Source organism: Lissotriton vulgaris, chromosome 1_1, assembly GCF_964263255.1.
Source record: "Lissotriton vulgaris chromosome 1_1, aLisVul1.2, whole genome shotgun sequence".
NCBI lineage: Eukaryota > Metazoa > Chordata > Amphibia > Caudata > Salamandridae > Lissotriton > Lissotriton vulgaris.
The window spans coordinates 2080552880-2080575255 of NC_141685.1; the positions used below are offsets into that span (position 1 = coordinate 2080552880).

At 44.6% G+C, this 22376-nt stretch overlaps 1 protein-coding gene across 11 annotated transcripts in view; it reads left to right on the forward strand.

Annotated features, from left to right (window-relative positions):
- EPS8 (EGFR pathway substrate 8, signaling adaptor) overlaps window positions 1–22376 on the forward strand; it is a 1020454-nt gene that overhangs the window by 746124 nt on the left and 251954 nt on the right. For all 11 annotated transcript variants that reach the window (XM_086920872.1, XM_086920932.1, XM_086920898.1 and 8 more), the window contains one exon: window positions 19665–19813. In XM_086920872.1, coding sequence (XP_086776998.1) covers window positions 19665–19813 — 149 coding nt within the window. The remainder of the gene's footprint in view (window positions 1–19664; window positions 19814–22376) is intronic.

Consider the following 22376-nt stretch of genomic DNA (forward strand, 5'->3'; position numbering starts at 1 on the left):
TGATTTGGTGTAAATCCGTTCAGACGTTTTGAAGATATTAGACTCCAGAAATATATCTATATCTGGACATTTGAGTTCAAGAATCCCCTGAACCTAATTTAAAAAAAAAAAAAATAGGCCATTCTGATTGGTTCAGGGAGTTTTTTTTCCTTAGTCCATCTCATTCCCGCATGAGCGAGTGATCTGATTGGCTACCAGCATCATTAAGAAAAATGTTGCCGGCAGCCATTACAGTACTCTGAGACTTAGGCGCTGATTAGCATGGCGGGCGGACTTTGTCTGCCGCCATACACTTGGGAAATGGGACCGCCCGCAATGCATGCAGCTGTCCCCTACATACAATTAGGACGCGCCTGCCACACTGGCGGGTGCATCCTGCATTTTTAACATTGCGGCGGCCTGTGGTGAAAGCACCGCCCACCGCAATGCCAAAAATGCATGTTGTGCATTTGAATGCACAACGTGACCGGCACCACAAGGTGCCTACCACATTGTACATACAAATGCAGAGGGGTACCATAGGTACCCCCCATGTGTACCCCCACCCCCCAAAATACCTGGGGGCCTGCTGCGGGGCCCCCAATGTAAAGGACGAATCCTTGCATGTATCCTAATATGGATGGCAGTGTCTACCAGACACCGTCACAATATTAAAACCTTTTCCGCCAAGTCGACTCATCGACCGGGCGGAAAACCAGCGGACGGTCTTTCTGGCCGCCGGGGTCCCCCGCCATAGTAATATGGCAGGGGGAATTGGGTGGTAGACTGTAGTTTATGGCGGGTAGATCACCACCCCCATGCGGGCGGTGGCGATCTGCCCGCTATAGTAATCAGCCCCTTGGTCCCTGTCCTGCAGGTTGTTAACCACATGGCTGCTGGGCGTTTCCCCCCCCCCCCCTGTGCTGGAAAATGCCATTTTAGTGGCACCATGACGAGCTCAGCTCGTCATCAGCACACGACACCCGTGGGTGATGACGAGCTGAGCTCGTCATCAGTATCGAAGGGGTAAATAAAATATTATAAGTGGGCAGACAGGGACATCCTACTCCTTTAGGGTTTTTGGATCAAAACCCCTAACAAATAAAAAATAAAAAAATAATGGGCACTTTTGTCACAATCCTGCTTGATCTTGCAGGATCATGATAAACAAACAAAAATAAAAGCAGCCCACCACCTCCGGGGCCAGCTTTTTTAAAACAAAAATAAGAAAGAGGGGCCTTCAATGTCCCCAGTAACCCCATTCTGTGGGACTGAGTTTTTAATTCCGTCCCTAGTTCTTAATTCATGCATCTGCTTATGTCCTCGAATATTGCATCATTCATGACATGTTCTATGACCTCTTTTATGATATCACTCATGACATCACTCATGACATTACTCATGAGATCATGGAACAAGTGTGTTAGTTTATTTTAAACTTTGCGTGGTGGCAGGTAAGTATCATGTTAGTTCTGTACCTAATTTTGAAAAACCTCTTTGCTGCTAATAGGTGCAAGTGTTTGCAGTATGTGTGTGCTCCTAATGGGTTGTAGGTGTGTAGTGTGTGTAGAGTGCACATTATGAATGTTTGTGTACAGGACCAACTGGATGTGTAATCTGTGTTTTTCAATGTGTGTGTGTGTGTGTGTGTATATATATATATATATATATATATATATATATCTATATCATTGGGGAAAAACAAAGGGGTTAAAGGAATGTTTTAGCCTATAGGTAGGTGAAAATGTCAGTTAAACCATACCCTTTTAAACTAACAAAACCACTGAAATTTGCCAGTTATAGTTTTCTCAAGTAATTATAAGTCATGCCCAAAGGTAACTATAACTTACACCCCCGCCATGCACAGTCCTGTCATCAATGATGTAATTCTAGATGTTGCAGTCATGTTATCAATGATGTCATTGATCATGTCATGAGGGATTAATATGTGGGTTAGTTAGCATGGCGAGGGTGTGGTTTACAGTTATCTTAAGGCACAAGTTCTAGTTAATTGAGAACTAGAAATTGTGAATTTCAATGATTTTGGTAGTTCAAAACGGTATTTCTTAACTGACATTTCCACCTAGCTAGAACGCCCCTTTAACATTTGTCTTTCTCAGGGGACAATTACAAATTATATGCAAAGGGCCCCCTTCTCTGAGCTAATTAGCTCCCCAGGGATCCCATCCCCTGAGACCCAACATCATTATAAAAGGGGAGTGGGCATGCGTAGATATATAGATAAATTACAATAATAATGCATACTCCTACTATGCAAACCCTAACTAGATATACCCAAGTGTACCTAGCATGTATGTATATGTATAGCCAAGAATACCCTTAGGATAGAGCCAACCCCATTACCTGATGTGAGAGAATGAAGGACCCAGTCTTGGTCTTGAGATGGACACCCCGCAAGGGATGTCAGACCACCCTGTGCTGGAGTGTCTGCGTACAGGGATCTCATCGTCTCGTGTCAGCGTTTTAGCATGGAAGTCTTTCTCCTCTGGTTTGCCCAGTGAAGATGTAGTGCTTATATACCTGAAAGGTACCTTCAGGGGTTATTCCTAGAAGTGCACTATGGGCATATCGGGCAAGGATGATGATAGTGGTGACCCTTATGCAGAGTTAATATGCAGAAGATGGTAATCCTGCTGTGATACTGAGAATCCTCATGCATAATAAATGTAGCTATTTTTCGGAGAAAATCACACAACATTTATGCAGCACCTTACTCGGTAAAAGGTCAGTACCAGACCTTTTGTGTAGAACAATGGTAGGACAGATGTAGGTAAAGGATCGTGCAACTACCTAGGCCTATATTGGGGTACTTTGAGGTTCATGATGCCTTTCCAGCAGGTGCATAGCTGCTTTCTACGGCTCTTGACTTTAAATCCCATTTTCCTCATTGTGATTACATCCACTCGTCACATGAGTGAACTTAGGGCAGTTTTCAGTGAAGCTGCCCTATGCTACCTTTGCCCAGACTAATTGGTGCTGATATCTTGGGAAGACTAGACATCCTTAGATGTTGGGCAATCCATCACTCTGCCTGTGCTCTTTGCTTTCAGTCACCCCTTGAAGAGGATAGAGGCTTCTCCAAAAGGGCTTATGTTTTCAGATTGATCATACCACGTTTCGAGTGAGCAAGAAACATTTTATGGGCTTCTCAAACAAAAACAAATTGGATCTAGATATCTGTGCAGGTTCTGATTGTCTTTCAACTAAAAAGAAAACAGGGCTCCAACCTCTCGCACATGTGAGCTCGTAATGATCTTACTTCAACCTATAACTGACAAAAGACAACAGATACTGTAACATACTGTCACTCATCTAAGCGGAAATGCGTGTGGCTGTAAAGCTCAGTGAGATGAATTATGAATACGTTGAAAACAATGCTAGGCTTGCGGTCGGCTCGGTAAGTTCAGATTCTGCCTAGTAAAGGCACCGCGTTGTCAACCACCGGCCATGGCATTGGGGGTACAAATGGTACCAAGGGCAAAATACAGTAATACCGACTTTCATTCCAACAGCTGGGTTCTCTGCACAATATGTGCCTCAACAGCAAGTCCACAGGTAAAGATCCTGAGAAGTGGAATTTTAAAGACACTGTGGATGTGTCCAGCTCACATCTGAGGAGTTCTTGGTAACATAACACAAGTTGAGCCCGGGTAAAATTGTCCTTTCCACAAGTTTAAACCTATATTCAGATGGCAAAACAATGCTTAGAGCCTGGGCCCTTCCTTCTGGTGCAGAAGCGGCCGGCTTTAGGTCGTTGCGGTCCGTTTCTATATTCCCACTTTTTGTGTTTGGGCGATCTTACTCAAATACAGATCACCCTAATAAGACTTTGACTTCGTGTTTAAGTGATTTATTTCAGATAATATATCGTTCTCCACTAAGTTCCAGCTTCAGGTAGCACATATAGTTGGTTGAATTGGGCCTTTTAAAATTCTAACCAGAAAGAAACGGCACGTGGCCTGAATAAAAGCTACTGGGTTGAGACATGACAGCCAAGAAGCTACGTTCTGGGAAACAGATTTTCATAAGAGTTTGCAAAAACAGCAAAGCCAATCCATTAAGGAATAAGTCAATCCAGATAAACACCTTAAAATGTTTTAATGCTATGTCCACCTTCTTCTCTAAAAGAGAGGCACGATTAAATGAAACAGCTGCTTTGAAGAACAATTTTGAAGTGGTGCCTGATAAGGTTGAGGTGGAAATAGAAATGCTCGGTGTGTCAAACCAAGTTCCCAATGTACCTGGAAATAGTGAGATTTGGCTATACAGTGAAAAAAGTATTGAAACCAGGGAGGAAGGCCCTCTATCGGAAGATTTTACTCTCTCAGATATCAACATGGACTTGGCCATGAAAAGCCCTCAGCCAACTAAAGTACTTACTGATATTCCATCTTTATCAAACCTAAGGTAAGGGATACACCTGCCAATTAGCCAACCAGGGAATAGGGCCCTGCTCTCTGAATCTCTGCATTGCCTGAAAGAGTGTCCAACTCTGATCACATTTTGGATTCCCTTTTATCCTTGACTAAATCTGTCATTTGGCACTAAAGACTTCAGAATGGAAAAACCTCCCCACCTTCTTCTGCTAACTCTAGTATGTCTGTTCTTCCCAAAGGGAAATGCTCCACTCAACATCATTACTGTAGTCCAATTCCAATCAAATCTCAAGTAAATGTTGCTTTAAATGTCAGATTCAAGGACTCTGGTACTCTGGCTGGCGCACCTTTTAGTAGGGAAGAAAGGGGAAGGAAAATGTGGATCTATTTGGAAAAGGCCAGCTTTTTTCGCAACATCATTTTTTTAAGCTTGAGGTTTCAGCGCCGTTGCCATAGTCATCCCCTGCCCTAATGTTTCAAAATCGAGTAAGGTAAAGAGTGTCTTCTCTATTTTCCATAAAAGTAATGATATAATAGTCCAGCCATCTGCAACGGGGGACGATGAGATCAATAATAAAAACAAAAATGTTCACATGTAGGGTATGGTAAAGGAGAAAAAGCTCAGCAAAAATAATAAAAAAAGAACAAAGGTTGCGCTTTGACTTAAATTCCACCCTGTACTCCCCCCTCAATTGCAGCATAGGGGGAAGTAGGACAAGCTGAAGCTTTAACAAGAGACACTTTGTAGACACCAAAGAACACCCATATTCTAACACCAGACTTGCAAAGGGATAACATAGCACACCAGCTTCCAGCCCAGTAATGGCGACATATCATAATTTGAATGTACGAATGATGCAACTTATACAGTGCACGAATGCCCGGAGGAGTCTTGACGCTATAAGGGGCAAAAAGAGCAGACACAAGCTGTGAAATGTCAGCAGTGGTCATTGATTAAATAACCAAGTTTTGAAGCTTTACCTAAATACAGGGAGTTAAGGCGCGCTGTTTTCAGTTCGAGTGGCAAATGGATCCAATAAAGAGCCGTAATTCTGAAAAAACTTATTCCTACCCAATTGGCTTGTCTGAAGTAAGCAACCCTCAGCAGACTGGCTGAGCCTGAATGCAGAGTTCTTCCAGGAGTTTACCGCATTAAAATTGTTCTTGAGGTAGGCTGGAGCTTTACCGTGGAGTGTTTTATATGCTAAGCAAAGAGTCTTGAAGGTGATGCAGTGGCAGACCGGAGCCAGTGCAATTGTCTGATGGAAGCCCAAACTGACTGAAATTTGTGAATTCCTAGAAGAAAACGTGCAGCCGCATTGTGCGTGGTCTGCAATTTCTTCAGTGAACCTTTAGGAAGGCTGTTGTGAAGACTGTTACAATAGTCTAGTCACAATAAAAATAAAGCAATAACCATTTTCAAGAGATCAGCCGGAAGAAAAGTTTTTTATTTTTTTATTTATTTTTATGATTCGAAGCCAATAAAAGGAAGAAGTGATCAGGTTGACTTTTTCTTTAAATTTTAGTTCCCTATCCAGCATGAAACCCAGTTTTTTTACTTTGAGTGTTGGTGTAGGAGCCAAACCCAAATCAGAGGGCCACTAGCTAGAAGACCATATGGCCGGATTGTTACCAAACTGAATGACCTCAGGAGGAGGAGTTGAGCTTCAAATCATTGTTGGCCATCCATCTGCTCACTGCCCTCATACAGCTGTTAACTGTGTTACCAGAGTAACTTCTCTCTTTGGCCAATAAGACTATTATCTGCGTGTCATGAGCGTAAGATGCCAAGGACAAGACCAAAGGATTTTATTAGAGTGGCAAGGGCTGTGACATAAAGGTTAAACAGTGATGACCCCTGGGGACCCTGCACGGTACGCTTGTTGCCACCCTGAGAGGAAAGATTTAATTAGCCCCAATGCAGACCTATCAATCTCAAAATCTTGCAAACGGTCAACCAGTAACTCATGATTGACCGCATCAAAGGTCTCTGAGAGAACCAACAAATTCATAACTGAATTTCCCCCATTGTCAAGAGATCTAATTTCCTCCTTTAGCAGTAAGTAGAGCAGTTTTGGTTCTGTGATTTTCTCTGAAGCCAAACTGTGAGTCGTCTAAGAGACGATTAGCCTCGATAAAGGACGAGAGCTGGAAATTCATAACATTTTCTACTAATTTAGCAGGAAAGGGAAGTCTTGCAATATGACGATAGTTGTTGGGGTCTAGTTTGTTAAGAGTAGGTTTCTTTAAAAGAGGCAGCAATAATGCTGCTTTCCAGGTGGTGGGGAAGATGCCAGTGTTGAACATGGTGGAAGAAATGATGGCCAGATGGCATTCATATGACTTCTGGGGCTAGGTGAACCCAAATGCTGCATTATTTTCTTTCACATTAGGGAATAATGTTATCTATAATCCTAATTGGAGAGGGCCCGGTGAGATCTACCTTGGCCAGTCATCCGATGGCGAAGCCCCTGTCCCTAGAATTGTTTTCTATTTTTGACCAAGAGTTCTATCTGAATAGGTCCTTTTTATTGGGTTGTTTTTCAGATGTCCCAGACCTTCAAGTGGTACAGAGTAGTGACCTTGATATGGTTCAAGTTTTAGATCATGGTAGCCACGGAGGGGCTAGAGTGACCTTCCATTCTACATTTAAAAAATGTACTCAATATGAATCAATGCCAGGAGCGTACCTCGCAGCCCACCTGTACTGCAGCAAACCTTATTTTAAAAGGCAGGCACTGGTGATGAGTACTGGTATCCATTTTAGCAGAGCTTAAAGTGAACCAGACGTAGTTAGTGAAGCTCTCTGGCAGCAGAGGCCCAAAACGTAGAGGGTTCAAAATCTAGGTATGTTAAGTGGGTCAGGACCTGCTCTTCCATGGAAACATTTATTCAGAAGCTTTTTTTTTAACGGTTTCCTGGTTTGGCTTGATAAATATGTAGGAACAAGATATGATAGTAGGTACATCATTGTTGTGTTATTTATAGAGTGAAACTTATTCTGTGGCAATTCATTGCTGATAGAGCAGACTATGTGAACTGACTAGAAGACTAGAAGAACAAGCTTATCCAGTTAACTAGGCAGTGAAGGAAAAGCTTTAACTGATGCCTTCCAGAAATGATTTTAAGGTGGAGCTTGGTGTTGATGAGTCCCAAAGCTACATATTGATAAGTTCCATTGTCATGTCCCCAACAAACCTCTCTCTTGGTTTCATATAGAGAATGAAGAGCCTATGAACCAATGTGGAATCCCGCAATATTGATAGTTTGGGAGTGATTCATAAAGGGGGGTCCCAAAACGTGTTTTCTCCATGTTAATTTTTATAGGAAACTTTAGACAAGGCTACAGGTCGAACGGGTGAACAGAATTACCCCAAATTTGGCAGGGAGAAGGGTCTTGGTCTGGAAAGCACGCTTTTGTTTATTTGGTGTCAATCCGTTCAGTAGTTTTGGAGAAATATCAAAATTTACAGATATCGATATTTGATATTTGATATTTATTAATTTTTATATAGCGCGACTATCGCTCCGGAAGGAGCATCTTGGCGCTGAGCAATCAGAAGAACCCAACTTGATGGAAATGGGAATCATATGGCTGCGAGGACCAAAGAGTCGGGTCGAAGGAAGATCCAAGTCTTCAGAAGTTTTCTGAAAAGGGTTTCTGAAGGGGCGTGCCTGAGGTTAGAGGGAAGGCCATTCCAAGCCTTAGCCGCCAGGAGTGAAAAGGTTTTTCCACCTTTCGTTTTGAGCTTAAACCTGGGTATGGTAACCAGATTAGCTCCTGATGACCTCAGGCAGCGCAATGGAGTGTACTGAGGGAAGCGCTTGAGAAGATAGGAGGGGCCTGTGTTCTTAGTGGCCTTAAAGACAGTAACAAGGAGTTTAAAAAGGATCCTTTTGTGGAGGGGCAGCCAATGGAGGGTGTTGAGGGCCGGCGAGGCCGAGGACCTTCTCGGAAGTCCGAGGACGAGCCTGGCCGCCGCGTGCTGGACGCTCTGTAGCTTCTTAAGGGTGGACTTTTTTATACCTGCCAGAAGACCATTGCAATAATCGAGTCTGGACAGGATCAGAGCCACGGCCACTGATTTCCTGGCGGAAATAGGGAGAAAGTCGAAGAATTTCTTTAGCTGTCTAATGAGGTTAAAGCAGCACCCTGCAGTAATGCGCGCATGGTCGTCAAAACTGAGGGACGAGTCGAATTGGACACCCAGATTGCGGGCCGATGAGACTGCACTGGGAGGTGCCTCAGAGTGTTGGGGCCACCAATCTTTTGGAGAGAAAAGGGTGTCTTTGCCTAAGGGTATAATCTCAGTTTTGGCGCTGTTGCACTTGAGATGATTATTATTGAGCCATGCAAAGACTTGGGAAAGGCAATTCTGGAATCTAAGAGCGGCATCGGGGAGTTTTTTGTCAAGGGTGACGACAAGTTGAGTGTCGTCAGCGTAAGATGTTACAAGGATGCCATGAGATTCAATCAGGGTAAGCAGGGGGGCCATGTAAATATTGAAGAAAAGTGGGCTCAGAATGGACCCCTGGGGCACACCTGATAGAATGGTTCTTTCGCTGGAGAGAAAGGGGCCAAGTGAGACTGTTTGTGATCGGTTAGACAGAAATGAAGATATCCATTTCAGAGCGGTATCCGACACACCAATTTCGCGCATTCTGTGGATGAGGATTGCATGAGAGATGGTATCAAATGCTGCGGTTAAGTCGAGCAGGATGAGAACAGCGTGTTTCCCCTCATCCTGCAGGAACTTGATGGTGTCGGATAACTCGATCAGAGCAGTTTCAGTAGAATGGCCGGAGCGGAAACCAGATTGCTGAGGATGGAGAATATGGTTGTTTTCCACGAAGGCTTTTAGCTCAGCATGTACTATTTGCTCGGTAATTTTGCCTAATGCTGGAAGTAGGGAAATTGGGCGCATGTTGGAAAGGTCTGTCGGGGGTTTATTATGCTTTTTCATTAGAGGCTTTACGATGGCTTTCTTCCATTCAGCCGGAACAGTGCCTGAGCTGAGGGATTGATTGATGATGGAATTGATAAGAGGGTTGACGGCCTCAATGAGAAGATGTAGGATAGCCGGGGGACAGGAGTCAGTAGGGGCTCCCGAGCGGCAGGTCATGATGGCCTTCTGGGATTGAGGCAAAGATACTGGTGAAAAACTGCAAAAAGAAGGTGAATCAGTGTTGTGAAGTAAGGGAGGGGTGGCGGGGGGAGGGAAATCCTTGTGGATGTTATTAATTTTGTCAACAAAGAAATCAGCGATTTGGTTACAAAGAGTTTGGGATGGGGGGATTTCCAGTGCCAGGGCTTTGGGGTGGGTGAAGGACTTAACAATATTGAAGATGGTATTTGGAAATTCGTTGATCGGATTGGCTGAGGCTGTACCAGCACGAGCTTGCTGCTTATTGGCTGCGAACGGTTGCAACTAAGAAGTGTTTTGTGTTTCTGTTGAAGTGAGTAAGGCGGAAAAAAGGGTGAAAAAAGTAGGAAAGAGGAGGGTAGGAGCACTATAACATCTGTGGGGTGTTTAGGGTGTGCTATACAGGGAGTGTGAAGTGAAGTATTTATCCCTACCGGTGTGAAAGTGCTGTTTTGCCCGCTGTGAGATGGTGCTGAGGTGAGGTGCTGATACACTCCGGGATGAAAGCGCACGCCTAAACTGTGAGCGGAGTGCTGTAAACTGATGTGCTCTGGGCACTGTATCATACTGGCCGAAGCAAATTTTTTTCCCGTACTGCTGTGAAATTGCTGTTTTGCCCAGTGTGAGAAGGTGCTGAGGTGAAAGGCCAGTACACTTGGGGATGAAAGCTGATGTGCTCTGGGTGCTGTAGCATAGCTGTGCAGGTGGTGTTAGTGTGCGTTTAGAGTAGAGCGGGAGTGGAAAGCAAAGTACTCACTGGTACCGGTATGAAGACTCTGGGATGAAACCGCGTGCCTAAGCCGTGAGCTGATTGCTGTAAAGTGATGTGCTGTGGGCGCTGTAGGATACTGGCTGCTGTAGCATACCTGTGTAAGTAGTGTTAGTATGCGTTTATACTATACAGGGAGTGGGAAGCAAACTACTCGCCTCTACCGCTCTGAAGACTGAAATGTAGTATTTTAAGCAAGCAGTTATAAAGAAATAATCGTGAAGAATATAATGCAAGAAAGTGACGATGTGTAATAAAGCGATGTAGTTTGAAAGTTATAGAAATAGTGTCTTTATGTAAGTGCCATAAATGGACCCACTGGTGCAAGAGCTAAGGCATCCAGCTGAGGCAAACTCCAACCTATTCTGCTGGATTCAAACGTAAGCGCCTGTATCAGTGAATTCCACATTTCATGTTATATTTCCATGTGACCTAAACAATACCTATTAGACTTGAATGACTCCAAATTCTATAAGGAAAATAAATGTAGGATACGATTACCACATTTATCCTTTAAGAAAACAAAGAAAAAAAAGTTTTCAAAACGTAATCATCAAACTTTTTAGGTACCCTGGTACTGCTTTTTTGTAACACTAAATTATCAACAGTAGAACAGTCAGTAATCTGTTATACAGTAGATTCAATCTGGTGCATGTCAGAATTGGTAATATTTCTACCTACATTGCAACTTTGAGGAGGCATACAAACATTGCACGTCTGAGAAGCATATTTGGTACCCTTCTGGCCAAACCATACATTGTCTTCAGCTGTTTAAAAAAAAATTCATGTGCAGAGAGCTAAGGCAACGAGCTGAGGCAACTTCCAACCACTTCTGCTGTATTCAAACCGAAGCTCTTGCATCAGTGAATTCCACATTACGTGTTACAGTTCCATGTGACATGAACAATAGCTATTAGACATGAATGACTAAATTGTATAATGAAAATAAAGGTGGGATACGATTACCACACTGTGCCAACCAGTTCCTAAACAATATTGTGTTTTTTTTATCTTCATTAGCAGCTTGTGAGCATAGGCTGAGGAAGAGTAAATTGTTGTTAAAAGGCTTTGTGGATAACCAGGAGGCAGAGAGACGTATGCACAAAGAATAGACATGGTTTCAAAATGGATGTCTGGTTTAGGCTAATTTATCAAGTAAATAGCGTATTTGCATCGGCATACATCACCGATCCCTGGTTAGAGTGGCGAGGTAAAGGGCAGTAATGAAAACAGAGTTCAAATGCTTGAGCTTACTTAAAAAGTTATTATATGAAATTAGTACAAATAAAGGGTATTAAAAAAATTCAAGGAAAAGGTTAAAAAAGATGGAAAAAATCAATCCAAGAATAACGTGAGTTTCTTAATCAATCAATCAATCATAAAATTTGTATAGCGCGCTACTCACCCGTAAGGGCCTCAAGGCGCTGAGGGGGGGTCGCTACTGCTCGAACAGTCAGGTCTTGAGTTGTTTCCTGAAGGAGAGATGGTCCCGGGTCAGCCGTAGGTGAGTGGGGAGGGAGTTCCATGTCTTGGCTGCCAGGTAGGAGAAGGATCTACCTCCGGTGGATCTCCGAAAACGTGGGACGGAGGCGAGGGCGAGGCTGGCGGATCGGAGCTAGCACGTGGGTGTGTAGAAGGTGAGGCGGTTGTTGAGGTACCTCTGTCCCGTGTCGTGGAGGGCCTTGTGTGCGTGGGCGAGGAGTCTGAACGTGATCCTCTTGTTGACGGGGAGCCAGTGCAGGTTAATCAGGTGGGCAGAGATGTGGTTGTGGTGAGGGCTGTCCAGGATGAGCCGTGCTGAGGCGTTCTGAATGCGCTGGAGTCTTTTCTGGAGTTTGGTTGTGGTTCCGGCGTAGAGGGTGTTCCCATAGTCCAGACGGCTGGTGACGAGGGCCTGGGTGACCGTCTTCCTGGTTTCGGTGGGGATCCACCGGAAGATCTTTCGGAGAATGCGCAGGGTGTTGAAGCAGGATGATGAGACGGCGTTCACTTGCTTGGTCATCGTGAGTGAAGAGTCCAGGATGAAGCCCAGGTTGCGTGCGTGGTCCGTTGGTTTGGGTGCGATGCCCAGGGCAGGGGGCCACCAGGAGTTGTCCCAGGCAGAGGGGGAAGGTCCTAGGATGAGGACTTCCGTCTTGTCTGAGTTCAGTTTCAGGCGGCTGATCTTCATCCATTCTGCGACGTCTTTCATTCCTTCCTGGAGGTTGGCTTTGGCGATAGCGGGGTCATTGGTGAGGGAGAGAATCAGCTGGGTGTCGTCGGCGTACGAGATGATGTTGAGGTTGTGTTGGTGAGCGATGGCTGCGAGAGGGCTCATGTAGACGTTGAAGAGGGTGGGGCTGAGTGAGGATCCTTGTGGCACTCCGCAGATGACTTAGGAGGCCGCGGAGCGGAACGGGGGGAGGCAGACTCTCTGGGTTCGTCCGGCGAGTTACGAGATGATCCAATCCAGTGCCGCTCCTTGAATTCCGGTGTTGCTGAGGCGCTGTATCAGGGTGCGGTGACATACGGTGTCGAAGGCTGCTGAGAGGTCCAGGAGGATGAGGGCAGCAGTTTCCCCGTTGTTGAGCAAGGACCTGATGCAGTCGGTGGCTGCGATGAGGGTGGTCTCGGTGCTGTGGTTTGCTCGGAACCCGGATTGTGAGGGGTCGAGTGATCAGTTGGTCTCGAGGAAGGTGGAGAGTTGTCTGTTGACGGTCTTCTCGATGACTTTGGCTGGAAAGGGGAGGAGCGAGATGGGGCGGAAGTTCTTGAGGTCCGTAGGGTCCGCGGTGGGTTTCTTCAGGAGGGCGCTCAGTTCGGCGTGTTTCCAGCTCTCCGGGAAGGTGGCGGTTGGCAAGGAGCTGTTGATGATGTCCCGGAGTTGGGGTGCGATGATGGAGTCAGCTTTGTTGAAGATGTATGGGTCGGTAGGCGAGCCAGAGTGGATGGTGTTCATCATGCGGGTGGTGTCTTCGGTGCGGACAGGAGTCCAGGTGCAGAGGGTGGTGGTGTGGGGTGCTGGTTCGGTGGTTGGGTGCGTGGTCAGTGCGCCGAAGCTTTCTGTATGTCGGTGATCTTGCTGTGGAAGAATGAAGCAAGAGAATCGCAGGGGTCTTGCGAGAGTGTGATGTCGTTGTTGCAGGCCCTGGGGTTGGAGAGCTCTTTAACGATGCTGAAGAGTTCCTTGCTGTTGTGGGTGTTGTTGTCCAGTCGTTCTTTGAATGCTGTCTTCTTGGTGCGGATTAGCTGGTGGTGTTTGCGGGTGGCGTTCTTGAGGGCTCCGCTGTTTGGTCGTGGCGCCAGGCTTTCTCAAGGGTGCGGCAGGTTTTCTTCGAGTTTTTGAGGTCGTTGGTAAACCACGAGTATTTCCTGCTGCCTGGTCTGCTGGGAGGATTTTTTCAGTGGTGCGAGCTCGTTGGCGCAGTTCGTGAGCCACTGCGTGAAGTTGCGGGCTGCTTCATCTGGGTCCGTCGTGTTAGTGGGTGGGTTCTGGCTGAGGGTAGTGGCGAGCTGGTCGGTGGTGATCTTGCTCCAGTTTCTGCAGGGAACCTGTTGCGGGCGGTGGTGGGTCGTGGTTCTCCTGAAGTTGAAGTGGACGCAGCTGTGGTCTGTCCAGTGGAGTGGCTGAAGGAGATGTGCTTGCTGGAGGAGAAGACTGGGTCAAGCGTGTGGCCGGCGTAGTGGGTGGGGGTGTTCACCAGTTTCTTGAGTCCGAGGTTGGCGAGGTTGTCCAGCAGGGCGGCGGTGTTGCAGTCCTTGTTGTTCTCCAGGTGGAAGTTGAGGTCCCCTAGGATGATGTAGTCTGTGGAGGTGAGGGCGTGCGGACTGACGAAGTCCGCGATGGCTTCGCTGAATTGTGTGCGTGGTCCCGGGGGTCTGTAGTTGAGAGTGCCTCTGAGGGTGGTCTTGGGGTCGGTGTGAATCTGGAAGTGAAGGTGCTCGGCGGCGGTGAGGGTGTCGTCGGAGTTGGTCGTGACGCAGATGGTATTTCTGTGAACGATGGCGATGCCTCCTCCGGTTTGATTGACGCGGTCCCTCCGGGTGAACTTGTATCCTTCGGGGATGGCTATGGCGATGTCGGGGGCTGATGAGGTGTTTCTGTGAGGAAGGCGACGTCTGGTGATGTTGTGTCGAGGAGGTCCAGAGTTCAACGGCGTGCCTATAGACGGAGCGGGTGTTGAGCAGGATGCACTTGAGGTGGTTGTTGCTGGTGCTCGTCTTGGCTGATGCGGTGCAGGTTCGGAGGCAGGTAAATTTGCAGGCTTTGCAGGTGAAGGGTCCGTAGATGCGTTTTGGGGTGGCTCGGTAGCAGGCGGGGTTTCTGCCGGTGTTGAGTCCGTGGAGGGTGGCGGAGTCGAAAGTCCGTCGGGTGGGCTTGCGTCGTCGGGTACCAGGGGTCCTGGTGCTGGGCGTGGTCCAGGCGCGGACGGACATAGACGGGCTTGCCTTTGGCGCGTCTTACAAGTCTTGGAGATTGCAGTCGGGAAGTTCTTCAGCGGCTTGAGATAATGAATGTTCCAAGAGGTCATTGTTGCCATCGTGTGAGAAAAGCGAAGCGATCCAATTCATATCCTCAAAGGGACAGTAATGTTCCTCGAATGTTGGAGCGGCAATTTGAATTGGCAGGCAATCTGCGATGTTGTCAAAGGTCGCACGTTGCAGGAGATCTTTTGCGGCTGCGCAGAAATCCCATTCTGCAACAATACCTTCTTGCGTGGCATCCGCCATTGCTCCAATGCCGAACAATCAAGTTCATGGTTTTCAAGATACTGCATTACCTGCTGAATATCGAGAGTGATTGTTGGGATGTTGGCAAGGCATAGATGCATTCGCCAGCCGAAGATGGTTGCAGACAGATTGCATATGTGTAAATGCAATTCTTGCTCCGATAATAGATAGAGGCAGGCAGCTGAAAAGTAGTTACATTTGTTCACGATATTGATTTAGCTTTGCCTAGAGGCGTATTCTGTTGGACATGGTTGTTCCCGCAAGGAGCGCAGACATTTTTTACAAGCAGAAATAGTAGTAGGATGGCGGCAAACAGATAGAGAATTATGGGCACTGTTCCTGGTATTCCAGAGATGATTGAATGAATGAAGTCTGGTATTATACCAAAAACAGTTTGAACGGCTGTGAGAAGTCCAGAGAGAGACCCTGTTGAAAAAGTGTTCCAGACCTTGAGTGTGCGATGTGTTGAAAATTGTGTAACCATTCACAAACTGTAAGGAGAGGTTTGTATTTAAAAGGGACTGTATTTTACTTGAAGTTCGTGTTATCTGCAGTTGATACATTTCTTTTGCAGACGTGAGGGACACTTCTGTTCTGACCAAAAGCATTTTCAGTTTGGTTAGTTTAATGAAATCTGTTTTCAAAGTAGGGATTGAAGGCCAACTTGAAGTTTGGGAGTTACTTTGTGTGGGTGGTAGTAGTCATTACCACTGGAAGTTACTAGATTTGAAACAGTAAGGACAAACGGTATGCCAGCTCGTAGGAGTGAATGTTATTGAGAAGCAGATAACTGCCGTTAGAAAGCTGTGTGAAAGTTTGTCTAATTGTAGGAGTTGGCGTGCTTTTAAGAAAGAACGCAAGATTGGGGGCTGTAAGCTTAGTAGCGGCCTTGCCGTTGGACATTCTTGGATAGTAATGAATGACTGCCATTGTGGTTGCAGTTTTTACCTGTGAGAAAAAACTTCTGTATGCTCTTTAGGACAGTGATTTGTGAAAGGGAGAAACTCCTGCTGGTGTATAAATGTGCTACCTTGTATAATCACATACAACATCACAAACATGTACACCTAGCAGACACAACAACACTACGTACTGTGGGAACCATGGCTAGCCATGTATACAAACAAAACATGGCATGGCACCTCAGCCACACAATGCAGAATGCGGGGAGAGATGGGAGCAAAGTATGTGCAAAGGTGGCAAGTGATTCTGGATTATAAAAGTATACAATGCAAAGTGTTGAAGGGATGTGCCGGACATAATTGAGTATGCAGAGCACAGACATGTACATGTCAACATACACTGATGGTCTATTGAGTGAAGTAGCAAGTGGATGCAACCATTATAGTACAGTTAGTAGGGAAGATTACGGAAATGTAGCGCTTACGTGCCCCCTTCCCCCTCCCAAATCTTTAGCGTAGTGAGCTGGCTCGGCGTACGAATGCTAGTGTAGCGGTATGAATAAAAGGCACGTTTCTCTGGGTGTGGTTCTCTTACGGAATGGCAATGTGTCTGCCAGGTCTGTGCAGCTTACACCGCCACGAGGTTGCCCACGTGAGCGAACGTGGCTGCGTGAATGATGCTCTCAGCATTGTGGTACCAAGAAACCGTCATGGACGCTGAGACACACATATGCCCCACAGTTCATCTTTCGACACCGCCATATGTGAAAGAGGCCCACCACATGCCGGCGGAAGCTCCTGGGCCGAGGTCTTTGAGCTCGGAAGGCTCCTGAGATCAACACTGGCTACCGCGACACAGGCACACAGCGCCCACCCTGAGGCCCATCAGTGTGGAGTACTCTGTATACTACTAATACAGTAGTCAAACAGGTGCCAACAGTGGAACGGTGTCTTCCTCTCACAATGGACGATCTCCGATATTAGCTGCTGCTTGGTTTTCATAGAACTTCCTCTGTTGAGGTGCATCAGACTCTGTGCCTGCGTAGCCAACTGTTGCGCATGATTATTGTGCTTAGTTGACACCTGTCGGTGGAGTACACTGTGGTACAGAAGGTCCGAACAGTGAACCAGGGTCTTGATTCTATGATTGAGGATGTCAGAAGATAGTCTGTGATTATTTCTGTGTACCCCCTCCGATCTGGTGCAACCAACTCCATGCTTTCGAATTCAATGGTACATGGCTGTGAGGCGTTAATGAATAGTGCTTCTGGCCTACATCCGACAAATCTATCGGATTTGAAATGCGCAGCATTTTAATATGGTGGATAGGATTTGCGTGCTGATGGAGCTTGATGGGTTACCGGTACAGGACTTTAGTTTTCTCCAAAAAAAAGAAAAAATGATAAACATATTTTTTGGGGAAGGTATAAAATATTACCAAATTTTAAAAGTTAAACAAAGGATAATAGCTTTGCAAAATATTGTTAAAAAAATTATAAGAATTGTAGGTTTTATAAATATTAAAATATGAAATTAACCTTTAAAAAACCTTAAAGATTCACTGAAAAAAACATAGGTTTTATAATGTTATAGTTAGGAATTAACATTTAAAAAAAAACTTAGAAATTCACTGAAAAAACCATAGGTTTCAGGGACGTTCTAGTTAGTTGCAAAAAACACAGTTGATGGACAGAATGCAGAACAATGTCTTACATTCACCCAAGTACAAAGATCTGGGCCTAAATCCATCATTTTTTTGCACTCCACACCACCCTAGGTCAGACAATGGCTATATGCAAATCAGCCTTGACCCTGTGCCTCATGGGAACAGTCCAGCCCGAACTACCAAGCCATGTATTTCCTAGACCGGAATCAAGCATCCATGGACCAGTTAGTTGGACATTTCACTCAAACAAAACGATAGAAATTCCCCTGTTATAGTTAGTTCAGCTAACTATAATTTGCACCCCGCAATGCACTGCTGATGTCACATATTACATCATTCATGACATGGTCAGTGACATCACTGATGACATCATCTACGTGACAATCTAATGCACCACATCAGACTCTTTTATAACACTTGATACACCCACTGTAAAATAGAGACGATAATTTTTGAAACCTTGAACATACCAATACCAGTTAGCACATATCCACTGACTTTTTCCTATGTCTACACACACATCAATTCATTCACCCATACAGTCACTCAAACATACAGTCAGCTATCAATAAGACATTATCATGTTCACTCACAGATCTGTACAGACACTCAGACACCGATTCTCATTCATAGTTATTCACACACCTAGTCAGTAATGGAAATAATGAATCACACTTTTATTTACTCACCTGTACAGTTATCCACATACCTACTCACTTATTTAAACATATACTAACACATACTTTCCCTCTAATACAATAACTAATACAAGCACACACTGGTTCATACAGGCACTGTCACAATCACTCACTCACATATAGTCATTTATACAGTCCAACACTCACATATACTGCCTTTGATATATGCAATTACTCACACATGTACCACTGTGGCTCCATTCACTCACCAAGACATCCATACACAAACTCTCCCAGCCATACAGCCGTTCACAGATACTGACTTGAACACATATACGCAGTGAATTATCCACTCACACATTTTTGGACAGTCACAGCGCCCACCCACGCACACAGACACTCAGTCACCCATACAGATACTCAGACAAGCAACCAATAGCCCATATAACTCCTCATTTAGCTGCTAACCAAACTATGGAACCACTTACACACCATCTGACAACCTAAACTGTGTGAATGTCTGTATCAATGGCTAACACATACAATATGTAAGACACAATTAATCGCTCACTTATAAAGTCAGTCACACACATACTTAATCATGCATCCTGACTCTTATACACTCATTCATTCTTCAATACACCTTGGCATGTATATATAAAACATATTTACATTTTAAAGAAACACATAGTCACTGGATGATGTCATCAGCGATGTCATCAGTGATGTCATGTGAGATTTCATTAGTGATGTCACTGACCATGTCATGAATGATGTAATATGTGACGTCATCAGCAGTGCATTGCGGGGGCACGAGTTATAGTTAGTGAACTAACTATAACAAGGGAATTTCTATCGTTTTGTATGAGTGAAATGTCCAACTAACTATAACGTCCCTGAAATCTATGGTTTTTTCAGTGAATATATATATAATATATTTACAAATTTGTATTCGTCAAATGAAGGAAGAAGTAGGGACTCTAGACAAGGCAAGTAATTATTGCAGCATGCCCGTAATTGTGTTTTGGCTGATCCCAGCCTTTCTCAAAGTGTGTGTGTAAATATATATGTCCTGGTTGTCAATGGGGAGGGCACATGGAGTAGCAGCTGCTACCCCTGCCTTGCCATTTTCTGCCACTGCGCTTGCTACTCTTATCATAAGGGCTCAGGAAGGCAGCGTCAGGAAGAGAAAGTAAACTTTTGTCTACCATGCCTTTATCTATTAGAGGCTTCAGGGGCACAAAGTGTCAATCCTTTAATAACATAAGGGGTTAAAGGGAGCATAATGGTTGTTATGCTGTCCCTGATGTTTTGTCAGACCAGTGTCTGATAGCAGGACTTCTTTGCATGATGATTTTATCTGGAATGTAGGCTAAGGCTGAAGAACCTAAGGAGAACAGAGAGGTTCGTTTAAATATGTATTCATTTGTTTAAACCTTGTTTTTCCCTTTTTATTTAGATGGTGCAGTCTACTGGAGGACCAGAACTTGCGTGTACTGTGCTAAGCCCACTCTTAACGAAAGATGCAATAGATTTCTTAAATCACACAGTTGTAAATCAAGAAAGACTGCTCTGGATGTCCCTGGGTGACACTTGGAATAAGGCAAGGTAAGAGGACCTTGTTAATGCTGCAGTAGGCTTTATGAAAAAAGTGTATCAATTTGCAAGCCCATTTATCACTAACAGAAAATTGAATGTAGATTATGCTTAGGTCCATGCTATTATCAATTGCTTCCATATCAACCAGCCTAAAGGGAAAATAAACTGCATACTTTAACTTTAATAATTTCCTATTTGGATAATTAAATACAGGTTTTAAACGTTAGTATTCATGATAGCTTTCCAAACTAAAAAACACACACAGTAGTATATGTATATTTTAATATTGTTGCACACCTTCTGAATATGAAGTTCTACTGAGACTGACGGAATTATGCTATAAAAATATGAACTTAGATTACTGTGAAAGGAAATATATCACTAATACTCATATCATACTGAATGAAATCACACTTTTTCAGTCAAAATGGTAATACCTTTGCATTAGAATTTCAAATAAGGAAAGGTGTCACCACTCTGGGTAAAACGAATGAAAAATCCCATGTTTCCAATGATTATACTTTCTTCAAAATCCTGCAAATAGAATGATTTTTCTTAAGTTTTCAAATTTTCTTGTCCTTTACTCTATCCCACCTGTACTCGGATTCTGCCCATCTGGTATTAATGAAAAAGACCACCCAAGTGTTTCCTAATCTGCTGTATACAACATTGATTCTTGTATTCCATTCCTGAAGTTGAAGAATCAAGTATTCAATGTTAAAAGCCAATTGATTATGAATTGCTAAGGATGTTTTGTGGGCTTTTGTGATAGGTCTCACTAATTTGCTAATTAGATTTTCATTTTTTGTTGAAGATGTGGTGTTGATGCTGGAGTCCCCATGAGTTCCACCATTAATAAATTATTAGTTACCCCAAGAAGACCCTTTAACGAGAAAAAAAAATGCTTATTTTTTTAGAGAACTTGCTGGATTAGTGTTATTATGAGTTGTCTTTTTCAGAGTGATCTCTGAATGAATATGTAAAGTATCTAGAGTGGCTTATAGTATGTTCTATAAAGGAAGAATACAGACAATGAGAGAAAAACAATCAGATATTATCACGTCCGACTTTGGGTCCTACAGCTTTAGAGGGTGTGGAGAGGCGTGTTCCCTGACCCAGCTCCTATGGTCTTGCCTATGAATATGAGAATTTCGACCCATGGTCCTCCAGACCATTGACGCTGTGCCAGTTCATGCAAATAATATACCATTTGCTACTGGCAATTGAACAGATTATTCTGGCACGCTGAATAATTGCAATGTTGCCTTCAGATTTTAGTTGCCCTTTGGTTAGGTATTGCAGATTGGCCCCTTATTGTCTAACAAAACATCCTCTGCCTGAAAACTTTGTGGTGCAGGCCTCAACTTGTAAGGTGAATCCAAATGGCTTCAACTCAGACTCCCCAGATTGTGAATCGAAACGTATTAATGCACTTGGGAAGAATATATTTTCATCAGACAACTTAGCCCTATAGCTCTTAAATGTGATTTGCCTTCTGGGCAGGTGCGCTCACGCTTTGTGGGACATGACCAGTGATGTCTTGCTGGCTGTTCTGGAAGACCTTATGGCATTTTTTACCTAAACAATTAAAAGTTGGCAGTACACACAAAAACATGTTCCGAGCACTGACCTCGGCACCACCCCTTGGATAGGCCATGCTATTAGCACCAGCACAGGACTTAGATGACACACTTGGAAGTGGGCCACTGGATATTCTGGGGAGAACATGGACATGCCCTTTGATGGATCTCAACTTTTTGGACAAAAGACTGACTTGGCACTTAAGCAATTTAGAGATAGTTGTGCCACTGCACTATCCTTGGGATTGTCACCAGCCTGCCAGTTGCTCCAGCAGTGCAGACAATTTAAGGGTTACTCCAGAGATCTAGATTACCAGCATTTTCAACAACCTTTTTCGAGGCAGCAACCAGTCCAACCTTTTCAAGACCGAGGATCTAGTGGATGTCCTGCCTGTTTATTCAAGCAGGAGACATATTCATTTACTTCCTTCTCCCCAGCTTCAGTGGCAAACAAGCTGCTTTGATTTTTTTCATGCAGACCTGCAGTAAGCTGGTAGAGGGCAAGTCTGCCTCTCCCCACCCACAACTGGCTGGTAAATTATCCCTTCAGATCAATGGATTTTTACTGATTGTTCCAAAGTGCTATGCCCTGCTTTTCATTGACTCCCCTTTCCATCATACAAGGACACATTGTGGCAGACCACACCTCAATATTAATGCAGGAAGCAAAAATCCTGCTGACAAAGGATACCATCAAACAGTTGCTGGACTCAGAAGGATATGAGGGGTGCTACCCTCTCTACTTCCTCATGACGAAGAAGGATGGAGGCTTCAGTTTTGTACTTGGCTTATAGCTGTTGTATGCCTTTCTGAGAAAGGACTAGTTTGAAATGTTTACTCTGTTGCAGATCCTCTCTGCTCTTGATCCTAGAGGTTGGATGGCGTCCAGAAACTTGCATGATGCATATTTTAATGTACCCATCCTGCAGTCCCACAGATGCTACCTTGTGTCCATGGTGGGGTCAGATCACTTCCAATTTGCCTTGTTACCC